Genomic DNA, 12,260 nt, shown 5'->3' with positions numbered 1-12,260 from the left:
GGAAGGCCTGGATTGCTATATACCTTCCTCTTATGACTGCCTTTGCTACGTCCCAGAGGTTTTGGGTTGTGGTGTTATCATTTTCATTGACTTCCATATACTTTTAAATTTCCTCTTTAACTGCTTGGTTGGCCCATTCATCCTTAGTAGGATGTTCTTCCATCTCCAAGTAGTTGTTACCTTTCCAAATTTTTTCTTGTGGTTGATTTCGAGTTTCATAGCGTTGTGGTATGAAAATATGCACGGAATGATCTTGATCTTTTTGTACTTACTTAGGGCTGACTTGTGTCCCAGTATATGGTCTATTCTGGAGAACGTTCCATGTGCACTGGAGAAGAATGTATATTCTGCTGCTTTAGGATGAAATGTTCTGAATATATCTGTTAAGTCCATCTAGCCCAGTGTGTCATTCAAAGGCATTGCTTCCTTGTTGATTTTTTGATTAGATGATCTGTCCATTGCTGTGAGTGGGGTGTTGAAGCCTCCTACTATTATGGTATTACTATCGATGAGTTTCTTTATGTTTGTGATTAATTGATTTACATATTTGGGTGCTCTCACATTTGGCACCTAAATGTTTACAGTTGTTAGGTCTTCTTGGTGGACAGACCCCTTGATTATGATATAATGCCCTTCTGCATCTCTTGGTACAGTCTTTATTTTAAAGTCTAGATTGTCTGATATAAGTATGGCTACTCCAGCTTGCTTTTGTTGACCACTAGCATGATAGATGGTTCTCCATCCCCTTACTTTCAATCTGAAGGTGTCTTTAGGTCTAAAATGGGTCTCTTGTAAACAGTATATAGATGGATCTTGTTTTCTTATCCATTCTGTTACCATATGTCTTTTGATTGGAGCACTGAGTCCATTGATGTTTAGATCTTTCAATTCTGATTTAATTTATTTGAGTCCTCTTTTTTCTTGATGAGTCTGGCTAGAGGTTTATCAATTTTGTTTTTCTTTTCAAATAATCAGATTTTGGTTTCATTGATTTTTTAATGCTTATTTATTTTTGAGAGAGAGAGAGTAAGGGAGGGGGAGAAAGAGGGGGAATAGAGGATCCAAAGTGGTCTCTGTACTGACAGCACAGAACCCAATATGGGGCTCAAACTCATGAACTGTGAGATCATGACATGGGCCAAAGTCACACACTTAACTGACTGAGTCATCCAGGTGCCCCTTCGTTGATATTTTTAATTGACTTTTGTTTCTATTTTATTTTTTCTCTTCTGACCTATATTATTTCCTTCCTTCTACTAACTTTGGGCTTTGTTGTTGTTCTTCTTATTATTTTTCTAGTTCCTTTAGGTGCAAATTTAGACTGGGTGGTGGAGGGGGATTTTTCTTGTTTCTTATGGTAGGCCTGTATTGCTATAAATTTCCCTCTTAGAACAGGTTTTGCTGCATCTCATTAATTTTAGAAAGTTGTGTTCCCATTTTTATTTTTTGCAAGAAATTTTTTGTTTTCCTCTATGATTTCTTCATTGATCCATTAGTTGTTTACGAGGATGCTGTTTAGTGTCCACATGTTTGTGTTTCTCCAGTTTTCTTATAACTGATATCTAATTTCACATTATAATAAAAAAAAATGTTTGACATGATTTAATTTAATAAGACTTGTTTTTTAATTAATTTTTAAAATTTTTACTTTTTAAATAGGCTCCACGCCCAGCACAAGCCCAATATGGTCTGAACTCATGACCCTGAGATCAAGACCTGAGCTGAAATCAAGAATTGGATTTCTGACTGAGCCTCCCAGGCCCTCCTATTGAGGCTTGTTATATGACCTAACATGTGACCTATACTGGAGAATGTTCCATGTGTACTTGAGAAGAATGTATATTCTGCTGCTTGTGAGTAGAATATTCTGTATGTATCTATTAAGTTCATCTGGCCTAATATATTGTTTAAGGTCAATGCATCCTTATTGATTTTCTGTCTGGATGATCTATCCATTGATATAAGTGGGCATTAATGTCCCCTACTATAATTGTATAAATGTTTTGATTTCTCCATTTATGTCTATTAATATTTGCTTTATGTATTTAAGTGCTTCTATGTTGGGAGCATAAATATTTACAGATGTTATAGTGTCTTCTTGGATCAACATCTTTATTATTATTTAATGCCCTGCTTTGTCTTTTGTTACAGTCTTTGTTTTAAAACCTATTTTTTTAATATGACTATTACTACAGCTTTCTTTTCATTCCATTTGCATGGAATCTCTTTTCCTATCCCATCATCTTCAGTCTTTATGTGCCCTTAGATCTGAGATCAGTCTCTTGTAGACAGTGTATAGATGGATCTTGTTTTTTTATCCATTCGGCCTCCCTATGTCCTTTGATTGGAGCATTTAGTCCATTTGCATTTAAAGTAATTATTGACAGATATGTATGTCTTGCCATTTTGTTAATTATTTTCTGGTTGTTTACATAGTTCTTTTCTGCTCTTTTGGTCTTCTGTTTGTCTGTTTCCTTGTGGTTTGACGGTTTTCTTCAGTGATATGTTTGTGTTCCTTTCTCTTTTTGTGTGCATGTACCTATTATAGGTTTTGGGTTTGTGGCTACCATGAGATATATACATCTGTATGTATATATGTATGTATGAGTGTATATAAAATCAGTCTATTTTTAGCTGATAGTCAATTAACTTTGAACACATTTTAAACCAATTTTGAAAATTGTTAAATCATGCGATTTGACTTGACTTTTCTCTTTCCCCACTGCCACTAGTTTAGTTCATATTCTTCTAGTATCTCTGTAGTACTGTTGGAGAAGACAGCCAGCTGGACTCCTTGCCTCTTATATCCTCTTCCTCTGAATCATTTCCAAGAGTGATAACTCTAAAATGTAAGCTTTATCAAGCTCTAATCTTGCTTAAAAATCTTTACTACATCCATAATGCTGTTAAAGTTAAAAGAGTTTGGTATTCGGTGCCCTCAGTGATGCCTTCTTTCCCTGCCTGCTTCATCCTCACTGCTTCCTCAACTTCTCTGACCTGTAATCCAGCTTAAGGACATTTTTTTAAATTTTTTTTTAACATTTATTTATTTTTGAGACAGAGAGAGACAGAGCATGAACAGGGGAGGGTCAGAGAGAGGGAGACACAGAATCTGAAACAGGCTCCAGTCTCCGAGCTGTCAGCACAGAGCCCAACGCGGGGCTCGAACTCACGGACCGCGAGATCATGACCTGAGCCGAAGTCGGCCGCTTAACCGACTGAGCCACCCAGGCGCACCGACATTTTTTAATTCTTGTGCTTTCTTCCAACTCTGCACCTTTCACAGTTGTTACTTTGCTTGAGTTGTTGTCATCTCAATACCTTGTTCTCACTTTCCTGGTACAAGTACCATTTCTGATCCTTTCATACAGGAAGACTTCAGCAATCACCCCAAAGGCTTACTCACTGAGAAACTTATCACATTGCATTTTAATTGCTTCACCATCTATCATCCCTGCTATGTAGTTATATCATGGTCAGGAATGATTTATATTGATTATTGTGTCTCAAAAGCCATTCAAGGTTACAAACACACAGTAGATTCTCCATTAATATTTCTTGAATTAACACCAAGAGATATTTAACCCACTAGTATTGACATCTTTTGACAATCTGCCTATATCAAACATTGTAGGACCAAATTGTTTTAGAGTAAATTAAAATATCAAATGGGCTGTGGATTACATGAGACTTCAACATTCTGAACACTGAGATTGCGTGATAATGTGTTCACAAATGGGAGAACTACAAATTTACTGACTTACAGAAGACACAGCAGGAAGAAAGGACTTTGAGACTTCTTCAAGGGAGTAAGAAGATGAGCTACTATCACATTCTTTCTCCTCTTTCCCCTTCCTTATCCATTGTAGAATATTTCTTCCACCTTCTTTTTCCTTATTTAGGAAATCCAGTTTCATATATTCCACTTTCTAGTTTACAAAGATCAGCTAGGGTCCTGGGAGGAGGTATGGGAGAAGATGTTCAATACGGAGAATAAAGGAAGACACTGCACAGCTGACTCAACTATCCTGATTCCCAAAATACATATTGAAATTGTCTTGCCTTTCACTGGCTTTGGCTCAGCAATCTGTCCTTTCTAAGATTAACTGTATCTTTTATATTTTATGCATTAATTAATATTTTATGTACTTATTGTTCCTGAAGTCTCAAAAAAGAGGTTATGGATTTTTCAGAGATTGGACAGTTTTAACATTTAAGGTACTCCTTATATGTGCAGTAAAATTCCTCTCAAACTGTTTGTATGCTATCCAGTAGTAATCTAAACATGGCTTCTCCTTGACTGGCACTAGTCGTGTACAAACACCTTTGGTTACATGCCAGTCACTGTAAAACAAGACCTTCAGTTGATGCTCCTCCACTGAGGTACCTTCATCAGATGAGATGCTGTGAGCACATGTAGCAGCTCCAGCACAAAAACATCTTAACAGCCTTGAGAGCATCTCTCTTCTCAGAACAGCAACTCACACAATACTGGAGAAGGATATACCTGCTGTGTACTGTTTTGAAACTAAAATATAAAAACTGCTTTAGTTCTCAATGGAAACATAAAAACCTTTTATAAAATTTGGATGATTAAGAATTAGGGGCCCAAAATAAGGTCCACAATTAGGTCCATGAATACAAATAGCGTGACACATCAAAACAGCAAATTGTACTTTTTGTTCAAAGTACAAATTTATGTACTTTGTCCCAGGACAAATTTATGTATATGTCCTAGGACTTATGAAAGGAGATTGAGTAAGGGCGGGAAGTTCCATTACCGCAGTGCTTAACTCCACTGAACATGCTGCTGTGACATAAAAATACACTCACAGCCCACACCCAAACCCACCCTCCAGCCTCCTACCCAGCATCACCAGTACATGTGTCAGCATCTTCTTCCTGGTTGCCAGGGCAATGCAGGTGATGCCTGCCATATCTGAATTAAGTGGGAGAAAACACAGGCAAAGCTCTTTTCTCTAGCTAATGCTCAGGATTCATCAAGTTGCCAGTTTTGATGTTAATCCAGATAACTGTCCTAATAGTTTCTGCCAGGCACCCTTCACCTCCTTATTCCTTATGCTATAAATCATGGGGTTCAGCACGGGCATCAGAATGGCATAGAAGACAGAAATCAGCTTCTCCTGAAGGACAGAAGGGCTGGAGTGGGGCTGGATGTAGGTGAAAATGGTCATGCCATAGCACAGTACGACCACTGTGAGGTGAGACGCACAGGTGTGGAAGGCTTTCTTTCTTCCCTCTGTGGACTGGATCTTCAGGATGGTGGAGATGATCTGAGTGTAAGACAAGAGGACCAGGCAGAAGGGTGTCATCAGCAAGACAATGCTAGAAACCATGATCGCTATCTCATTGGAGGAGGTGTCCACACAGGCCAGTCTGACCACAGCTAGGATTTCACAGGATATGTGATCAATATACTTGTTTGTGCACATGGGCAGCTGAAAGGTGATGATGGTCTGCATGAGAGAGTTGAGAGAACCACTGACCCAGGATGTGATGGCCAACCTAGTACAGAGCCCTCCATGCATGATGACCGAGTACCGCAGGGGGTCGCACACAGCCACATAGCGGTCGTAGGCCATCACTGCCAGTAGAACAAACTCAATCCCACCCAAGCCCAAGGAGAAAAATAACTGGGCTGCACAGCTCACAAATGGGATTGCTTTATGTTCTATCAGAAGATGCGCCAACATCTGGGGGACGATGCTTGTGGCATAAGAGACATCAACAAGGGAGAGGTTGGTGAGAAAGAAGTACATGGGGGTGTGGAGTCGGCTGTCCAGTCTGATCAGAAGGACAATGAGGAAGTTCCCCAGCACCGTCACCAAGTACATGATCAAGAAGAGGACAAAGAGGGAGACCCGTGTGTCCCAGTCACTGGACAGGCCGAGGAGAATAAACTCTCTCACCCACGTCTGGTTATCTGTGTCCATTAAAAAACATAGGATTATTAATCTGCAGAAGGAGACAGAAATAGCAGAAACTACTGAATTCAAGAACCGTAAAAATAACTTCTTAAAAGAATGCATATTGAATACAACCTGTCAGCCTTAGCCAGATGTTTCTGATCATGTGTGCATCACAATGATAGGTTTGATCCTAATATGCATTCTCCATAAGAGAGACAAGTCATTCCTTCAAAATGAGCAGATAGTCTTAGGGATTTCTTGGAGGCCTAGAGATAATGCAGTACAATTTTAGGAGCTATGTATCTTTTCAACTTACCACAGTTTCCAGGGCAACAGAGGATTATAGGTTACAATGGGGGGATGAAGTGATAGACAGCAAAGATCAACATGATTCAAAGTCAAGAACAACCTTACATTATCTACTACAATAAACATGATAAAAGGAATAAACAACAGCAAGAGAGAGAGAGACAGAGATTCAGAAGTGGCAGATGTATAGTACAAACATGGCTAGTGTCTCATGCACAGATCTGGAATTTGAGAAGCTGGATATGAATCTTCTCTTATGACATACCAAATATGTGATTCGGGTTAGAGACTTAAGCTTTTACATATGAAATGTGATAACACTGCATAACTCACAAGTAGATTTAAGGCCAAATGTAGATAACTTATGAGGAACTTATAAACTGTTATTGGTAGTTGGACTACAGCAGGATTCAGCACTAGGTATCACAACATGAGCTCTTCCCCAGAAGAGACAGAGAAACAAATGTACTTTCCTTCACATCCCCTCCACCTTACACTCAATGCTAGAATAATCATCCTAAAACACAAATTTAATCACACCACTTCCATACACATATATATTTGGGATATCTAACTGCCTACAGAATTAAGAACATCACAGATGGGGGAGTATTCAAACATTCATTAAGGAGGACCTGCTCTATTGTTGCTTTCATTAATTTTAGCATTTATTATTATCTGGGTGCTTTAGAGCCAAGTGTTTTACTAAAGTATCCTACAAATGCTTAAATACTTTGCATGGATATGTCAGCTAACTATTTTTAACCCATCAGAAGTATATTTATTTCTAAAGTCAATTGCCTTGATTTTAAAATAATTTACATTCAAAATAATTGATATCCAGATATGCCTGTTTTCTACAGTCATAAAGTCTCCGTTTAGACTCCTGGTAGATTAAGAAACTAGAAATAGCATCTATACTTATTTTTGTTTGTTTGTTTGTTTGTTTGTTTGTTTGTTTGTTTGTTTGTTTTTAGAGAAAGAGAAAGGCTGTGTGCACATGCGTATGCATGTGGGTGGGGGGCAAAGGGAAAGACAGAAGGTCAAACAGGCTCCACATCCAACATGGGGCTCAATCACACGACCCCAAGAATCACAACCTGAGCTGAAATCAGGAATTGGATGCTCAAATGATGGAGCCACCCGGGCACCCCCAAATAGTATCTGTATTTTAAAAGCCAAATGAAGGAGGAAATATGGGTTGATCAGGTGATTTTAACACCTGCAATGAAACCATTCCCACATTCCTTTGGATCAGCTTTCAGCTAAATAGAGCTGGATTCCTAGTCTTCCCTCAGATGCACAATGAAATAATTGGTAGACAGTGTGCTGCACATCTAAACATTTTGTGTTAGAAAAATACAGCTTAGTCTTCTCAACTCTAATGGATTTGGGGATTTCATGCTATTCTCAAACTGTGCTATTCATTAACGTCAATAAGTAAGACAGACTTTTGAGATTATTTGTTCCCTTTTTCTCAGTAAAAATGAAATGCCCACATCCTTGTCATACAGGACTAGGGACACAGCTCTTACTTAAAGTCAGGTGTGAAAAACGAACACAGTTAGGAACCATTCTGGTTAGCTCCTCCTCCTGTACAAGACCATTTTGTGTTTTCTTCTCACTGTTCACCTCATCTCTAGCTGCTTTTTCTGTAGATACTTACTGTTCCTTTAATAAATAATAATTAATAAATAAATAATAGCAAAATCCTGTTTCACATCCTTTGGATCATATCTTCCTCATACTCATCAATCCTCCAACCACACCTATGTATGTTTGGAGATTTGTTAACCCAAAACTGAACAATTTATGCTGCCTGCTCAGACATGGCATCAAAAAATGATGTAATAGTGTAGTTCATCTCCTTAGACAGGAGCACTATGCAGGAAACATTTTCGGATTCTTTTCTTCTATGAATTGTGCAGGGTAGGACAATTACTGGGACTACAACAAATAGAACACAAAGCAATATCATAGGAAGGTGCCATTGAAATATTTTACAAATTTTCTCCTTGTTGCCCCATCACAAAGCTTTGAAACTCCAAAAATAGCTCGTTATCCCTTTTATGATGAAATTGTTCTTTGTCAATTCTGTAGATGTAATTATTCGAAAGGGGATTTTTAAAACATGAATGACCTAACCTTATTGTGATCTTGAACTAGATCATATAGAACACCAAAGGCCTTAGAGATGGAGGAGAGATCAGGAATGACACTGAAAATATATGGAAGATCAGATCTGAGGCATGGATACAGACATCACCTCTTCATTGTTAAAGTAGAACTTTGACCCCAGTTAAGGTATTCTCCCAATAACCAATTATTGATATAAATAGCAAGTAGAACCAAAATTCTTTCTCTACAGGACAGAGATATGCAAAAAAACCCAAAAAACAAAAAACAAAAACAAAAAAAACATTAGTGTTCAGATTCCTAATAAAACACACTTATCTATCTTTTTAAATAATTTTTAATGTTTTTTTATTTATTTTGAGAGAGAGAGATGTAGAGCATGAGCAGGTAAAGGGCAGAGAAAGAGGGAGACAGAGGATCCTAAGCAGGCTCCTTGCTGACAGCAGAGAGCCCAATGTGGGGCTAGAACTCACAAACTGTGAGATCATGACCTGAGCTGAAATTAGACACTTAATGAACTGAGCCACCCAGGTGCCCCAATATTATCTATCTAAAACAAGTATTTAGAAAGTTCAGTTTTATGGCACAAAAACAGACACATAGACCAATGGAATAGAATAGAAACCCCAGAACTAGACCCACAAACGTATGGCCAACTCATCTTTGACAAAGCAGGAAAGAACATCCAATGGAAAAAAGACAGTCTCTTTAACAAATGGTGCTGGGAGAACTGGACAGCAACATGCAGAAGGTTGAAACTAGACCACTTCCTCACACCATTCACAAAAATAAACTCGAAATGGATAAAGGACCTGAATGTGAGACAGGAAACCATCAAAACCTTAGAGGAGAAAGCAGGAAAAGACCTCTCTGACCTCAGCCGTAGCAATCTCTTACTCGACACATCCCCAAAGGCAAGGGAATTAAAAGCAAAAGTGAATTACTGGGACCTTATGAAGATAAAAAGCTTCTGCACAGCAAAGGAAACAACCAACAAAACTAAAAGGCAACCAACGGAATGGGAAAAGATATTTGCAAATGACATATCGGACAAAGGGCTAGTATCCAAAATCTATAAAGAGCTCACCAAACTCCACACCCGAAAAACAAATAACCCAGTGAAGAAATGGGCAGAAAACATGAATAGACACTTCTCTAAAGAAGACATCCGGATGGCCAACAGGCACATGAAAAGATGTTCAGCGTCGCTCCTTATCAGGGAAGTACAAATCAAAACCACACTCAGGTATCACCTCACGCCAGTCAGAGTGGCCAAAATGAACAAATCAGGAGACTATAGATGCTGGAGAGGATGTGGAGAAACGGGAACCCTCTTGCACTGTTGGTGGGAATGCAAATTGGTGCAGCCGCTCTGGAAAGCAGTGTGGAGGTTCCTCAGAAAATTAAAAATAGACCTACCCTATGACCCAGCAATAGCACTGCTAGGAATTTATCCAAGGGATACAGGAGTACTGATGCATAGGGGCACTTGTACCCCAATGTTCATAGCAGCACTCTCAACAATAGCCAAATTATGGAAAGAGCCTAAATGTCCATCAACTGATGAATGGATAAAGAAATTGTGGTTTATATACACAATGGAATAGTACGTGGCAATGAGAAAAAATGAAATATGGCCTTTTGTAGCAACGTGGATGGAACTGGAGAGTGTGATGCTAAGTGAAATAAGCCGTACAGAGAAAGACAGATACCATATGGTTTCACTCTTATGTGGATCCTGAGAAACTTGGCAGGAACCCATGGGGGAGGGGGAGGAAAAAAGAAAAAAAAGAGGCTAGAGTGGGAGAGAGCCAAAGCTTTAGAGACTGTTAAAAACTGAGAACAAACTGAGGGTTGATGGGGGGTGGGAGGGAGGAGAGGGTGGGTGATGGGTATTGAGGAGGGCACCTTTTGGGATGAGCACTGGGTGTTGTATGGAAACCAATTTGACAATAAATTTCATATAATAAAAAAATAAATAAATAAAAAAAAAAAAGAAAGTTCAGTTTTAGCCAGTCATGTATTTTTTTAAATTTAAATAAATAAAATCTGTCCATTTCCTTGAAACCTATGTGACCATGTATGTTGGGGAGCTAAACAATCTTGGGTGGGACTAATGAAAGTCCCAAATGCAAAAGCAGAACACACGAAGGTAAGTCCCACAACCTGCAGATATGTTTCTTTCGTGCTGCTCAAAATCACTCAGGGCCATACCTTCATCAAGTCAAACTGTCCACAGAAATGACACTCTCATTTAGAGAGAGATTTCTCTGACTTGTGACCGAGGAGTTGGTTGATGTCAGCACTGAGAGCATCCATCCTGAGCAGGAATATTTGCATCATCCTGACATATGGAAACAGAGAACCCCTGGGTGGCTTGGGTGGCTGGTATCTCCAAGACTGGTTTCGTCTCCTGAAAGAACAGTTACTTTATTCTCTTTGTGGTCCTGTGAACTTCTTCTAGCCTGATTTGGTTAACCTGACTTTTCACTTAATCAGAGTCCAGTCCTTGAAACTCAGTTTCTCAAACATATGCAAACCTGACACACACTTGGTGACATATTTTATTATGGTCTCATGTAAATTCTTCTCTTCTTGCTACTTCTTGGTCCCTGTAGCTAAGACTAGTGTTTTCATGACAATATAATTCCCTCCACCCGGCAAGTCTCCACAGTGCAATCCCCACGGCCAATGCCAGAAAAACCAACCCTGGGATGAATTAGGACACCTGAATCTTGCCTCCAGTTCATTCTCTGAGTGTCAAGGGTCTTTGAATAAGCCCTTAATTGCCTTACATCTTCATCTGTTACTAAAATAGAAAATCATAATATTGTGAGAATCAAGCTCTCCAGAAATAATTGACATAGGAGGATATAAGGCAATTGATAATATATCTTTTCTTGTCTGGAAATGTAATATATTAATATTACCACCATCTGCTAGTCACTATCAATACCTAACAAAAGACTCCATACTTGTGAGCTTCTTTCCTAAGTGTCTCTCTCTATGTCAGGACTAAGCTTTGGGATGGAGAAGCCTATTGTACAGTTATACCCAAGGCTCATGTTCCTGCAAAGCACAGCTACTTTACCACATTTGCTACAATACTTGAGAAGATTTCACCAGCCATGTTTCATGTCCCTGATCCAAGTTCCTAACAAGTCACTTCATTTCTGTCTCTGTCTCTGTCTCTGTCCCTGCTAAGGCCACACTCCCACAGGCTGCGGAAGCCTCTCAGATGGTAATCAGTGCTGACAAACGAGATGTGTCTGCTTTCCTCTAGGTTGAAGCTGCTCAAGAGCTCTCCCTCCAGCTAGGGATGGACCATAGTGAAGATACATCCCAAATTCCTCGGGCCCCAGTACTCCTCAGTCACCAGGGACCAGTTGCCATTGCGAGGGACGCCACTGGGAGGACGTTGACAAGGGCTCAACAACAGCTCACACACACAGACCTAATGAGCTTTGGCAGCAGCTGCATTGGCAGGGGAGGCTGACCCAACCCCCCAGGAGCTTCCTGCATGACAATGCTAATGGCTGCCACCACTCCCAATGCACAGGCCAGGGCCTCCCTGCTGCCCTTCTCCCTGTGGAAGGCTCTCCTCCATCCCTCTGCCTCTCACATCTTCGTTACAGCCTTAGGCCAGAGAAGCCAGCTTGCTGAGCTTGGATGATGTGCTCCTGGAGCCCAAACCAGACTTTAGCCTTCAAGGCCCCAATCTAGGAAGCCGTGACTGGAGCTGCATGTAAATCTGGTGGAAGCACCAATTCTGCCCTTTTGGTTCCAGATGCCCCTACATCTCCTTCTGGAGACAGGAGAGATGTGCTTCACTCCCCTGATGTATGTGCAGAGTCCAGCGGGCTTCTGTGAGCATTGCCAGTGTAA

General features: G+C 39.9%; 1 protein-coding gene across 1 annotated transcript; it reads right to left on the bottom strand.

The window, feature by feature from the left end:
- Positions 1–5,000: 5,000 nt before the first annotated feature.
- LOC123607695 (olfactory receptor-like protein OLF3) lies at positions 5,001–5,954 on the bottom strand. Its single transcript, XM_045497107.1, has one exon. The coding sequence runs from the start codon at positions 5,952–5,954 to the stop codon at positions 5,001–5,003; it is 954 nt and encodes a 317-aa protein (XP_045353063.1).
- Between the last annotated feature and the right edge of the window lie 6,306 nt (positions 5,955–12,260).

The sequence above is a fragment of the Leopardus geoffroyi genome, chromosome A2 (assembly GCF_018350155.1).
Source record: "Leopardus geoffroyi isolate Oge1 chromosome A2, O.geoffroyi_Oge1_pat1.0, whole genome shotgun sequence".
In the NCBI taxonomy this organism is placed as follows: Eukaryota; Metazoa; Chordata; class Mammalia; order Carnivora; family Felidae; genus Leopardus; species Leopardus geoffroyi.
The sequence above is the reverse complement of the archived record's forward strand: the minus strand, read 5'-3'. Positions and strand labels throughout refer to the sequence as shown.

Excerpts from the sequence above, each read along its gene's own strand:
- LOC123607695 (XM_045497107.1), bottom strand. The coding sequence starts at position 5,954 with ATGGACACAGATAACCAGACGTGGGTGAGAGAGTTTATTCTCCTCGGC.